Source organism: Pituophis catenifer, unplaced genomic scaffold (assembly GCF_029215685.1).
Source record: "Pituophis catenifer annectens isolate HBS135680 unplaced genomic scaffold, rPitCat1.0.hap2 SCAF_6, whole genome shotgun sequence".
Lineage (NCBI taxonomy): Eukaryota > Metazoa > Chordata > Lepidosauria > Squamata > Colubridae > Pituophis > Pituophis catenifer.
The window spans coordinates 55,335,898-55,350,722 of record NW_027256886.1 but is presented as its reverse complement, the minus strand read 5'-3'; the positions used below and the strand labels follow the sequence as shown (position 1 = coordinate 55,350,722).

Here is a 14,825-nt window from a genome sequence, read left to right as displayed (position 1 = left end):
TGTGTTTCACTGTAAGAGAACCAATTCAAACAATTACTGGGAGTAGATATGGGACCATTCTTTACATTATTCCTTACACCTGGCCGTGTGGCCCTAAGTTTTTGCTTCTTGGTTTTCAATTCAGCTCTTGCTGTATTGTTCTATATTTTATTAGCATTCATTTGTTTTGTACTCAACACTAAGAGATGAATAGAACAAATGAATAGTTCATTTGATTTGAAAACCTGAAAATGCAAAGCCTAATGTAGAAAAATAGTAGGTTAACTTAATTTTAAAAGGCCAATAACTGCAAGCTATATAACACGGAGTATTCTAGATTAATGGCAAAATTAAGACTCAATTCATATTGAATATTGAATTCATTCAGGCTCCCCATATTTCATTTGGCTATCATTTGATTCCTTGCTTATTCTGTATTTCAAAAACTGTAATTTTCATTACAATAAATTACATAAGATATACTGTAGTTCCACATGCAGTAGAGAAAAATAAATTAGGTCAAGAATGGCTTTTCTTCACCCACATAGCTAGTTTAAAATATTATATTTTAATATTATAGCTAGTTTAAAATATTTTAAACTTCATTTATTTAGACATATATTAAAAAGAATCACAGCATACATAATTGTGCAGTTTTTTTACCCTGCAGACTAACAGACTAATAATCTATTCTATAGATTTTTTAAAATTATCCATTTGCTTTGCAATAAAGTGTCAGAGTCCTGGGAAAACTTTGGAGAAAGATTTTTGGAAATATAAAATTAGAATAATCACAAGTAAAAAATAATAATAAAGATTGAATAAAAATAGATGAGTCAAATGTAAACCTAGTTTATAAATGATTTCTTGAACATTTTAAATAGAATCCAGTAATAAACATCAGTATGTCTTCTATTTTATTACTCCATGTTTAATTTTATTTTTCTAGCAATCTCTTAAAACATAATTTCCTAAAGATCTTTCTCTTTTCTCAGCATATCGCTCTTCAGATTCTTCATTAAAGTTATCTGTAAAAGTTGATTGGTTTTTATTTATTTTTTGCTTCCTCAAGAGAAACCTTATTGTTTGTGGGTGGGTTGGGCAAATAAAAAATATCAGTGTATATGAATTGGTGGGTCCTGAACCTTTTGAATCATGGGGAATATCTTGTATTTTAATTACCTGAAGTGCTTTTTTCACATTGACATAAATGTCTCATGTAAGTATCTGTTTCAAGCAATTTAAAAAAAAAACAGAATCATGTTACAGATGGGTTTCTCATTTCTTTATATCTTATTTTATTGTATTCTTTTTCAGTGCATCCATCGAGATTTAGCAGCGAGGAATGTTTTGGTTACTGAAAATAATGTCATGAAAATAGCTGACTTTGGGTTAGCTAGAGACATCAACAATATAGATTATTATAAAAAGACTACTAATGTAAGTGAATGGCAGTCTTATCACTTGATCCACTCTCTTTTTCCAGTGCCTTTAAGTAAGGCAAATGCATTCTTAATGGACTTTTTGTACAGCAGCCTAACTTTTAATCAAAGAATGAAAATAATAGGCAAGTGTGTAAGGATTCCTAACTCCTTTTTACTAGGAAGAGAAGGTTATCTGCTTACATAGCCTGAAAGAGTACATGTTACATGATGCTTTATAAAGGATAAATTTTAGTGGCTCTGTTTTTTATGGTGTCTGTTAAAACTGCAGAACATTCTTTCACTCTCAGTAGTTTGTGGGTCTGTTTGAGAGGACAGAATTGTGGTCTCATACATATATACATGCCTATGCTGCTTTCTGGAGCTCATTCAGTGGATGATTTTGTGGGACACATTCTTTATGTAATTGATGACATCTGATTTTAGTTCTATAAATATCTCTGATTAGCCATGTTTCAGTTGAGCTTCCCGGAATCTTAGTGGTATTCTTGTCATTCTCCTGGTTAAAGTATGCAATGTCTTCATTTATATATCATATTCATACAGACTAGGGGTGGGTTCTACCTATTTTTACTACTGGTTTGCAACAGGGCTGTGCGTGTGTGCTCACTTTGCTCATGCATGTGTGCACACTCTTCTGCACATGCGCAGAAGCATTTTGATGACATTGGGGTCAGTGGGCGGAGCCTCCCGCTGGTTTTACTACCGGTTCTATAGAACCGGGGCGAACCGGGGCAACCCACCACTGATACAGACAGTTTTCATACTGTCAACCTCTTTAGCTTTATGAATGTGATAAGCTATCCTTATCACAGACATCTACTTATATGAGGCTTTTTAAAAGGTATATTTGATTACAGCTACATTCATTAAAGCTAAAGAGGTTGACAGTATGAAAACTGTCTGTATGAATAATATTAGAAAATTACTGTATTTTTCTAGACAAATCCCTGAATGGATACTCCGAATCATTACATTTTGCCTCTTGCTAAAATATAAATGCTTGTTTATTTTTACCATATCATTGTCATTGGCTAGATATGGAGCCATCTGGGATTTTTTTTTAATTTCAATAATTAAGTAGAGAAGATTTTGCCTTTGAAAAAGCATTTGCAAATGCCTGCAGGCTAGTTTACTTATTCCTGGATACATGGTCAAATAAACTCCTTATATGAATTCTTTGGAAAGTTTAGAATCTTATACAAGATAAAAGATAATGAGCTTTTATCTTCTCTTCTTTTCAACCCTGGATGTTTTAGTGTTGAATTCCAGGTCCGTAGAAGTTTACAATCATAAAATGTGCAGTGTTCAGACCCAAAGCTGGCAAAAGTATTTTAGACAGGGGTGGGCTTCAAAAATTTTAGCAAGAGGTTCTTTGCCCAGTTGCTGGTTGGGCATGGCCATGGTGGGCATGGCCTAGTCGGCCTCCTGCATCACAGCAGGGGGAGGCATTTTTGCCCTCCCCGGGCTCCGGACGCTTTCCTCAAGCCTCTGGGTGAAAATGGTCTCCCCAGGCTCCGGAGGCCCTCTGGAGGCCAGAAATGGGCTTGTTTCCAACCTTCCTGAACTTCCGGTAGGCCCATTTTTCGCCCTCCCCGAGCCTCCATGTGCACCCTGCACTTACTTGCATCCAAAACGAGCCAGGTGGGGATTCCTGGGAGGGGGGGCAGCCAGGAGTGGGATTTGGGGGTTCTCCGAACTGCACAAAATCGTAGCTAGAGGTTCTCCCAAACCCCTGGGAACCCCCAGCAGCCCACCCTGCTTTGGACCCAGCACAAGCACTTCCTCTGTACCTGTCCTCAGCTCCATAAAGGAGTTGTCCTGTTTCCTGATATCCTGTTATCACCTGCATAATACCTCCTGAGCTCAGAACAGTAAATTCCTGAGCCCATCCCTCTATACATGGCAAACCCAGGAAAGATGCAGATATTTTGTAGCTGCTGTTATGAAGCTCTATTGCAGGGGTCCCCAAACTTAAGACCTGTGGATCTCAACTCCCAGAATTCTCCAGCCAGCATAGCTGGCTGGAGAATTCTGGGAGTTGAAGTCCACAGGTCTTAAAGCTTACAAGTTTGAAGACCTCTGCTCTATTGTCTGCTTCAGACGTGTATACACCTCTGTTCAGAACTATGAATGAGTCACAAGATCTTGTAAAGAGAGACTTTATTTTCGTACGTTGTACATACAAAGTTACTTTGGCATCTCCCTTCTTTTTAGTGTAGTTTAAAAAATGAATCTTTGCCAACCTGTTGACATTCTCTGTGTGCCTCACTAGTTGTTAATGCATTTGTTAATCTTTCCTTTCTTATTAAATGCCCAGGGTCGACTGCCTGTAAAGTGGATGGCACCAGAAGCGCTATTTGATAGAGTTTACACACATCAAAGTGATGTGTAAGTAATTTTATCTTATAACTTTCTTTTATCTTCTTTAAATGAATTTACAGCTTCCTCCAAAGAAATGGAATTACATATAATAAAACACATATTAAACCGATTTAATTATATCTCGTATAATTTTTCCTTTCAACCTTTGGACCATCATGGGAAATTACTTACTGTAGTGTAATTTGGACTTATTTATACTATACTTGAGGAAATTTAGTGAGGCTTTTTTCCTCTCTCTTTAATGAATAAGAAAAAGCCTTACCGCATTAGATTGAAAAGCCAAAGAAAACAATGAATATTTTCAATTTCATTCCTGATGTGTGAACTCTTTCTTTCAGCAATATTATTCTAAGTAGGTTTCTCCGGCCTGGTTTTTCTGAAACTCTTCATTGCTGTTTCATTCCCCTCCCCACTTTTTTTTTAAAAAATGGTCTTAGACATTGCTCTGTTACTAATCTGGTTAGCTTCAGAACACATGAATGATCTGACTTCTTCTCAGACGTACAGGTTTCTTCCACTAAATTACTTTTTAGAAATGCACACTGACCAAGAATTGCTTTAAATTATTTGACTTGCAGTATATTCTCAACCAAGTAATTTGTGGCTTCCTCTATCTTGAATGGTGCAGTACAAGATGACATTTGTCACAAAATAATACTTTTATATATTTCTCTAAGGATTGTCAAAAGAACTATGGAATGAGGCAATAGCCTAAGTATCTGATCCACATAACTAATTATTCTTTTTCAGCATGGTCATATTTTTTCATATTATTAAGCTTATATCCTATCTTTCTGTTTATGGAAACTTTCATGACAGCTTAAAATAATAAAAAACAATTTTCTTTCCTGAATGAAGGAAAGGTGAACATATGGATATATTCCATAATATTGGAATTCTAGTAGAGACAGCCTTCTCCCATGGTCCAGACAGCTGAGCTTCTGGCAGTGGGAGAATCTTCAAAAATGGCTCTCCTATTCGTTGAAGTAACCTGGCAAATTCATAATAAAAATTGCAGATAATCAGATCCCCAAGCCATTTGGACTTTAAATTCACTATCAAATCTTAAATTCGATCTAAGAGATAATTGGCAGAATTTTTCAATGTAGACATAATGTTATATTTGTCCTTGCACTGGATAACAATTTGTCTCCAGAATTTTTTACCAGTTTTTTACCAGACCTACCTAGTGGCGATAAAAGTGGCAAAATCTAACCATTTTTCCGCTCTTATCGTATCTGCAGAGAACCGCCCAGCCACTCTGTTTAGGGTGACCCACTCCCTTCTTTGGGGGGGAGTGCGGGAAGACCCCTTACAGGGTCGAGCTGAGGATTTTGTGCAATTCCTGCATGATAAAGTCGCTCGGATTTGGGAAGGCTCGGACTCCGATTGGATAAGTCCAGGGGAGGAGACGAGGGTAGGTTTTGAGAATATTATCTGGGAGGAGTTTGATCCTGTGGCTCCCGAGGATGTGGACAGGGTTCTGGGTAAGATTAGTGCTGCCACGTGTTTATTGGACCCGTGTCCCTCCTGGTTGGTACTGGCCTCCCGGGAGGTTACACGAGGCTGGCTCCAGGGGATTATAAGTGCTTCTCTGAGTGAGGGTGCCTTTCCCGCCACCTTGAAAGAGGCGGTGGTGAGGCCCCTCCTCAAGAAGCCTTCCCTGGACCCGGCTGAATTAGCTAACTACCGTCCGGTCTCCAACCTTAGTTTTGTGGCGAAGGTTGTTGAGAGTGTGGTGGCACGACAGCTTCCCCGGCACCTGGATGAAGCTATCTATCTGGACCCGTACCAGTCAGGCTTCAGGCAGGGGTACAGCACAGAAACGGCATTGGTCGCATTGGTAGATAATCTCTGGAGGGCTCGGGATAGGGGTTGATCCTCTGTCCTGGTCCTATTAGATCTCTCAGCGGCTTTTGATACCATCGACCATGGTATCATGCTGGAGCAGTTGAGGGGGTTAGGAATAGGGGGCACCGTTTTGCAGTGGTTCTTCTCCTTCCTCTCCGACTGCTTGCAGTTTGTGTTGGTAGGGGGGCAGAGGTCGACCTCGAGGCGCCTCACATGGGGAGTGCCGCAGGGGTTGGTCCTCTCACCCCTTCTGTTCAACATTTATGTGAAGCCGCTGGGTGAGATCATCCGTGGTTTTGGGGTGAGAGTCCATCAGTACGCTGATGACATTCAGCTGTACATCTTCACCCCAGACCACCCCAACGATGCCCTTGATGTGATGTTTCGCTGCCTGGAGGCCGTGCGGGTCTGGATGGGGAGAAATAGGCTCAGACTCAACCCTTCCAAGACTGAGTGGCTGTGGCTTCTGGTGTCCCGATATAGTCAGCTGGTGCCATCGCTGACTATTGGGGGTGAATTGCTGCCCCCCACAGAGAAGGCTCACAATCTGGGTGTCCTCCTGGATGCACGGCTGTCTTTTGAAGAGCATATGACGGCCGTGGCCAGGGGGGCTTTTTATCAGGTTCGCCTGATTCGCCAGTTGCAGCCTTTCTGGACCGGAACCCCTTGCGCATGGTCACTCATGCCCTTGTCACCTCCCGGCTGGATTATTGTAAAGCTCTGTACATGGGGTTCCCCTTGAAGAGCACTCGGAGGCTCCAACTGGTCCAGAATGCAGCCACGCGGGTGGTTATGGGCACAACCCATTGTGCCCACGTGACACCCCTCCTGCGCAAGCTGCACTGGCTCCCAGTGGTCTTCCGGGTGCGATTCAAGGTGTTGGTTACCACTTTTAAAGCGCTCCATGGCATAGGATCCGGGTACCTTCGAGACCGACTTCTGCCACCAGTAGCCTCCCACCGGCCAGTTCGCTCCCACAGAGAGGGTCTCCTCAGGGTGCCATCATTCAAGTTATGTCGGCTGGCAACACCCAGGGGGAGAGCCTTCTCTGTGGGAGCCCCAGCCCTGTGGAATGAACTGCCCCCGGAAATGCGTAAGATCTCCGACCTCAGGGTATTTCACTGTGCCCTTAAGACCCTGCTGTTCCTCCAGGCCGGGCTATCAATGTAATGATCTTAAATTTGATGTTTTAAATTTTGGAGGGTTTTAATATTGAGCCAAAATTATTTAATAATTTTAAATTATTTTAATTGTTGTTTGTCTTTGTGCTTTTAATAGGCTGTACACCGCCCTGAGTCCTTCGGGAGAAGGGTGGTATAGAAATAAAATTATTATTATTATTATTATTATTATTATTATTATTATTATTATTATTATTATTATTATTGTGTTCCAATTTATTTCTAAATTTAGTATGTTCAGGATATACTGCATGTTTGATGATACATGGAGATTTAATTATAGGATAAGATTCTGCACTGATCTGATTCACACACCCTTTATTCCCTTTTTAAATTTTTTCAAGGTGGTCATTTGGTGTCCTAATGTGGGAGATCTTCACTTTAGGTGGGTCACCATACCCAGGAATTCCGGTGGAAGAGCTTTTCAAATTGCTTAAAGAAGGACACAGAATGGACAAACCTGCCAATTGCACCAATGAACTGTAAGAGCTCTTTGGACATATACACATAGAATAGATTAACATGCATTTGTGATTTCTTTCAATTTTTGTCCTTTTATTCCCTAAATATATGTGACATCAACACAGTGTATGGCTTACCAGGACACAATTCACATTTTCTCTTGCAATTACTCAAATGGATTAAAAATTTAACTGACAATAAGTTGATAGGAAGTATTAATAACTATTTCATTATGACTATAAAAAGTCTTGGTTGTGAAAAACAATTGAAATTTTATTTCTATCCAAACAGCATCCAGTTGTGCATTTCACCATTAATGCAAGTAGTCCTCAACTTATGACCAAAATTGAGCCCAAAATTTCTGTTAAGTGAGTTTTTCTTCTTTTTTCACACCCTTCTTGCCACACTTGTTAAGTGAATCATTGCAGTTGTTAGTAACATGTTTGTTAAGTGAACCTGGTTTCTCCATTGACTTTGCTTGTCAGAAAGTAGCCAAAGGGATCACATCACCCCAGGACACTGCAACTATCATAAATATGAGTCAGTTGCCAAGCTTCTGAATTTTGATTTTGTGACCATGAAGTTGTTGCAATGGTCATAAGGTAAGTCACTTTTTTCAGTGATGTTGTAACTTTTGAATTGTCACTAAGTGAATTCTTGTAAGTAATTGTTGTAAGGATTTTACCTGTGAAGCATTGCTAAAAAATGAAGCCAAGACCTTGCCATGATATCAGAGGGGGGGGTCACAAAGTGACTTTTTAATTGTGCCTATAGTGTGAATGTGTTGTTACGTGTGTATATATGTGAGAGAGTGTGTGTTGAACATGATGCGTTCAATTTCAGAGAAATTGGAGTCAAAATACTCTTTGATAGCAAAAAAAAAAAAAAGGATATCTGAATTATTTTAACTATATGCACAGGTAGTCCTCAAATTACAATAGTCCATTTAGTGACCGTTCAAAGTTACAATGGCACTAAAAAAAGTGACATAGGACCCTTTTTCACACTTTTTTGACCATTACAGCATCCCCATGGTCACGTGATCAAAATTCAAGACACTTGATGACTGACTCATGTTTATGATGGTTGCAGTGTTTGGGATCCCCTTTTGCAGCCTTTTGACAAACAGATATCAAATATACAATGCAATATCAGTTTTCAATTCAATTGTATAGAATGTGAAGGATGTGTGTTTGTGTTTTATTCTTTTAATTACAATGTATGCTGAAGATGGCATTTAATTTCGTTGTACGAGGTGCAATGACAATAAAGTAAGTAAGTAAAGTCAACGGGGTACCCAGATTCACTTAACAACCTTGTTACTAACTTAACAGCTGCAGTGATTCACTTAACAACTGTGGCAAGACAGGTCATAAAATGGGGCAAAACTCACTTAACAAATGCCTTGCTTAGGAACAGAAATTTTGGGCTCCATTATGGTCATAAGTCAAGGATTACCTGTAATGGAATAGGTTTTACGTTGCTTTCTTTTGTTGCTTTTTTGTCTGGCTCGACTTTTTTAATAGAGTGAAACCTCAATTTAATTCATTTGGAGGAAGGCTGTCCTTTATTTCCAAGGGCCTCTTAAATTTGAAAACACCACCTGTAGTGATACCATTTGTGCTATTTTAAGTCATTTGTAGAAAATGTATCTTTACAGAAATGAGATAAAACATCTAATACAATGGGAGCATTATCTGTTGCATCTGAAGTCCATTGCATTAACACCCACTAAATTGAAATTGCCCTGTATATGAAAGCAAAGTATTTTTAGGAAGGAAAAAACAATAACCAGAAATCATTATCTAGCTTTAATTAGCAAGAATTTATTTTGTTTAAATAATTGTTCAGGACCAGAAAAGCATTTGAAAAGCATTTAAAGCTTTTACCTAACTCACATGGTTATACCCCCCTCAAATTGCTTTCCTTGAACTTCTGCAGTCCTAGCATATGGTTTGCAGATTTCTCATATAATCAGCAATAAGCTTTCTATCTTCTACTTATGTATGGAATTATAGTACAATCTGGACAGATTTCCAGACAATTTGAATAGCCTTTTCTTTTTAGTACAGCATTAGGATTACCTCCAACTGAATGCCACTAATGGGATATTCCATGCGCATTTAATTTACCTTAATTTATCTAGAGGGTGGAAATAATGATCACACATGGGGAGCAGAGAACAAAGTTAGGTGATTTACTGTTCCATTCCTCCCTGTACATAATTCAGGGATTGGAATTGATGGGGACGGTATTGATAACCTCACTTTTTTTTATACTTTCTTTTTTTAGAATATAAGCATTAAACAGTACAGTATAAGTAAGGCAGACTTGTTCAGCAAGGCTCACCTCTTCTAAGTCTGAAGATGTTTAAGCATAATATTTATTTTAGGCAAAGGAAGATTTTGACAGCCAGGGAGGGATCCAATTCCCAATAGCTCCAGCTTCTGTAGCCAAGCACCAGATATAAAGGAACTTGTAATTCAACAATTGTAGAACCATCTTTTTTTTTCTATAGAAATAATTGCTCTAAAGTCTAATAATGACACCAGTAAGGACAAATACAGAGAGCTAATGAGAACCAGTATAACTTACCTGGAGCTGAGCACAAATGAGTTTTCTCCATCAAGTCTCCATCCCATCAAATTTGTGAGCAAGGAGGTTAGGGAGATACATTTTTAAAATTCTGCAATGGGACAGGATGCCGTCATAGTGTTAAATTGAGTACCACAAGAAAGAATTTCCTGCTGTTCTTTTACCTTGCTTTTAATGTAAGTGGAAAAAAATCATGATGTTGAATTACAAAAACATCACATTCACCGTAAGAATGGTCCACAATCTCTTTTCTGTTGATAGAATTTCTAATTGCAAATTCAACTAATTGCATAAAACTGGTATTTAAACATACTGAATTATTTTGCCTAGTAATAAATTCATCTCCAATCCTCTCCAACCACAGGCACATTTTCTTAAAGAGCAAAATACTTAAAGACATGTAAGATGTGAATACATACTGACTTCTTGCTGAACAGCAGTGAGATATTATGAATATGCCATAGAGACATTAATTAACATAGTATAATGCTGGTTTCCACAGCTACATGATGATGAGAGATTGTTGGCATGCAGTGCCTTCACAGAGACCTACTTTTAAACAGCTTGTGGAAGATTTAGATCGTATCCTCACACTTACAACTAATGAGGTGAGTAAAACAATTGCTCCTTAAAAATTAAGTAAAGAACGGCAATAAGACTTGTTGAGGTAATCATATAATAGTTCACTGGCAACCAACATATTACAGAAAATCTAAATGCTGGATTTTCTTTATGGCACATTTGGACTCATGCGACAAAACAAAATCTGAGCACAGGTAATTCCTTTGGGATCTAGTAGAACAGAGGTGGGAACCATGGCCTTTTATGACTTGTGCACTTCAAGTCCCAGAATTCCTGAGCTAGCAGTCATAAAAGGGCCATGGTTCCCCAACTCTGTAGTAGAATAAAGTAACCTACAAGGTGTAAGGTAAGATAATTGGCCAAGAAATGTATTTGGGGATGGGATAATAGACATTTAAAGGCTTATTCTTCCCAGGTTTACTACAAATGGGAAACCGGAGGGTGGGATAAATGGCAGACAGAATGGATTTATTTAAATTGTGAATACATTCTCTTTCAAGGTCCCAATAAAATTAGTTGAACTGTCTATTATATCACTCACATAATGCATTTATGATGAGCTAAAGGAACACTTTTATCTTGTTCTGTGTTTTTTTAAGCTTTGCAGAGTCAAATAGATAGATGTGTTGAAGAATCCTTTTCTAATGATAATGATAATAATACTTGACTCTAGATGGTTATGCTGCAATAATTTGGGTCTTCTAACTTTAGAATACCATCAACATTGACTGATGTGTATAATCTAGAAATCACGTCAATGTGTATTTTCTAATCTTAGCCCTAACCCTAAAACTCTTTCCCAGACATGTATGTATGTATCAGGGGTGAAATGCTCCCGGTTCGGATCGGTTTGGGCGAGTAGGTAGCGATGGCAGTGGGCAGTTCGGATAACCAGTAGCAAAAAATCCTTGCCTTCGCCCCCCCCATGCCCAGATGAGTCGGGCGATCATCAGAGGCTTTTTTTCTTTTAAATGCTTCTGACGAGCCAAGCTCTGACGATCCCAGCTGAGTTGCCTGCCGATCATGCAACTCAGCTGGGATCATCAGAGGCATTTAAAAGAAAAAAACTTTTTTCTTTTAAATGGCTCTGATGATCCAAGCTCTGACGATCCCAGCTGAGTTGCCTGCCAATCAGGCAACTCAGCTTGGATCGTCAGAGCCTTTTGAAAACATTTTTTACATGGTTTTACATGTAAAAAATGGTTTTAAAAGTAAAAAAAAAAATTGGCCAAGCCCACCCAGTCACATTACCCCCCCCCCCAGTAAGCCACCCCCACAGAACCGATAGTAACACATTTTAGATTTCACCACTGGTATGTATGTATGTATATATATATGCACACAGAGACACAAATAATTTAGAATCAAAGCTAATCTTCTTAGTTCTGCTCTACTTCTTTGGTTTTGCCAACACAAGATGATACACTACAATTTTAGTATTTGTACATAATATACATAGGAGTCTGAATATTGTACTAGAATTTTAACTGGGGAAAAATAGGGAGAGATATGTTATGGCTAAGTTATACAAGTTCTGAAAATTACATTTAATTTGAAATTGCTTTTTCCAAAGAGTTTTTGGAAGCTATTTGGAAGTAGTATACATTTGGATAATAACAAGGAAAAGATATTCTGGAATGTGACAGTAAAAATTATGCGAGCCTTTTGCCAATGGCTACCCCAAGTGTTGAAACTGAGTAAGAGTTATTGCATAAATTGGTTCTAGCCCTGTATTGACCGCATAAATCTGTTGAATCTGCTGAAATCACATGCATGCAATCTTCTTCTAATAGCTTCCTCCTTCCATTTGTGCCAAAAGTGTCCTGCTCCATCTTATTTCTCAAAGCCGTCATTCCAATTCATATGAGGAAATTATTACTTCTTTGAAGTCAATGAGAGCTTTGCCATTGATGGCAGAGGCGCCACAGTTTAACCCTACATGTTCTGATGAGATTCATCTTGTCTCTGGATAACATAGAGATAACAGACACCAGACATGAAAAAAATGCTTATGAGATACGGAAGTAATGTTAAGTCAAAAGTTCACTGCAATTTCTTTTGTGCTATGTGTTTTGCTCTTATTTATTTTACAGTGAATTTATCATTACTATCTTAACTATTTTGACTTTTTAAATGGTGGACAGAAAAAGTGTTTGAAAACCTAGCTTTTTACAATTGGTTTTTCTCATCTCGGAACCAAAATATGGTTTAGCAAATGAAACGATTGCATTTAAATGAAAACAGCTGTTCTGCAGAAGTTGAAAGAGAGAAGAGACAATTCAAGGAGAAAAATAACTTTATTCTCCTGCCAGAACTGTTATTTCTAGAAATGTTTTAATCTAGCTTTCAATTTGGTTGATTCAATGGCTGATTTTGCTTTCGCAGAAATGCAGTGGGCACTGTTCATCAATAGATGTTCCTTTGCATCCATTTTTTAAATATATATAAATGGCTTTTTTCAAGGAACACTCTCAATTCCTTGCGTGGTTTTGGCTGATTTCACTGATGCCTGCTTAAAAGAATGGCTCAGTTGATTGGGTCCCACAATTATTCATGTAGCAAAAACAAAACACATAAAAAAGTACATTGTACTGCAGCTCATTTACCCTCACTGAAATGTCAAGGTATTATAAAACAGTCAGTTTAGTTGAATGAAATGATCTTTCTTTCTGCAAATCATTTCCATGTGTTGGACAAAAATAGTTCTCTGTAGGGTGAAAATTTGTTTTTTTTTTTTTTTTTATCATGGCAAAAAGTTTTGTTTGATGTGGTTAGTGTATGTGTTTCAAATAGTGTGGTTGAAGTTGATGTTGGAACATATACAGTACATATGCCTCACAAGTCCTTTTGCTGTTGTTTTGGTTTTCCTTTTTCGTATCTCCCTGCAAATACTTGGCTTTATGAGAAGTTGCTATTTCATTTTTATCCCATTCTTCCAATGGTGACTGAGAGCAGAGCAAAAGTGCTTTTCTCTTACCTCCACACTATTCCTGTGAGACCGGTGTATTGTTTATTTATGAATGCATTTAATAAAAGCTTATTAAGACCAAAGCCCACACAAACAATTCTCTATTACATTTTTTTAAAAAAATCAACATAAAATTAAAACCATCTAGTATAGCATCTATGTAAGAACAGCTTACATAGAAAAAAGCTATTTAAACTCACTTAAAATTAACCAGCATGGCAGTTGACAGCACATTTTGTAGGATGAAATTCTGCAAAGAAAGATCTCTGAAAATACCCCTTCTTTTCTTCTTCCCAAATAATTTGAACTTAATGGTGAATACTTTTGCAAAGCTCATGTAGCCGTCTTTTTGGGCTTAAGCAGCTTTGTGTAGGTTTAGGTACCAGTCTAAGCCTTGAGATAATAAGCAGCTCAAGATCATCCAGTAATTTTCATAAAGGGGATGTACATTGTAAAGAAGAGATGCTTGTGACCAGTAACTCATGTGAAAGGTTTCTACTTGTTTGTTTTTACTTTGTATGTGTCTATTAAACCACATGAAGCATGGTACCATCTTAAGGCAATACAAATTGACTTGCTTGTTTATTTTTCATTTCAGGAATACTTAGACCTTAGTGGACCACTGGAACAATATTCCCCTAGCTATCCAGATACCAGGAGTTCCTGTTCTTCAGGGGACGATTCTGTTTTTTCTTCCGATCCCATGTCTTATGAACCTTGCCTCCCTAAGTACCAACATATAAATGGAAGTGTCAAAACATGAAAAGAACTTCTGCCGTTCCACAAAGGAATGAAACCAGAGCATCTATCTACCACGTGAAAAAGAGTCTCTTGCTTTAAACACACAAGATTTTCTTGTACATAAGAAATATAAGGACCAAAGAAAAACCAAAATTGGGAAAAAGTGGCCCAATTATTGGGGGAAAAAGCAGTAGCTTGGAATATCACCCAATATTATGAAGAGAAGAATTTTCATGGGCCATTTGTGGACACCCATTTTAGCAAGTTAGCTCTTTGGCCCTGAAGCCAAAACAGCCTTTCTAAAGTCAATGGACAAGCTGGACTTGAGGCAAACTTCAGACTAGCCTTCTTTGTTTATTTTGTAATATTTTGAGAAAATATATGTTGACACACACTTACAGAGCACAAATGCAATATATAAGTGCTGGATGTATGTAAATATAATCAAATATGTACAAATATATATTATATATTTACAATGAACTATTTTTTTGTATTGATTTAAAAATGCATCTCCCACTTCCAGGAAATTAATCTTTCTTTTTTTTTAACAAAAAAGAAACAGCTATTTGTAACTATTTCTCTTGCATAAGACTTTTCTTTCCAATCCTCCTCCTCCTCCCCCTCCTCCTCCTCCTC

General features: G+C 37.9%; 1 protein-coding gene across 5 annotated transcripts in view; it reads left to right on the top strand.

The window, feature by feature from the left end:
- Window positions 1–14,825, top strand: part of FGFR2 (fibroblast growth factor receptor 2) — a 121,794-nt gene that overhangs the window by 106,594 nt on the left and 375 nt on the right. For all 5 annotated transcript variants that reach the window (XM_070945734.1, XM_070945732.1, XM_070945736.1 and 2 more), the window contains 5 exons: window positions 1,297–1,419; window positions 3,742–3,812; window positions 7,183–7,320; window positions 10,398–10,503; window positions 14,044–14,825. The exon at window positions 14,044–14,825 is cut by the window's right edge and continues 375 nt beyond it. In XM_070945734.1, the coding sequence (XP_070801835.1) occupies window positions 1,297–1,419; window positions 3,742–3,812; window positions 7,183–7,320; window positions 10,398–10,503; window positions 14,044–14,208 (603 nt within the window). In that variant the 3' untranslated portion in view covers window positions 14,209–14,825. The remainder of the gene's footprint in view (window positions 1–1,296; window positions 1,420–3,741; window positions 3,813–7,182; window positions 7,321–10,397; window positions 10,504–14,043) is intronic.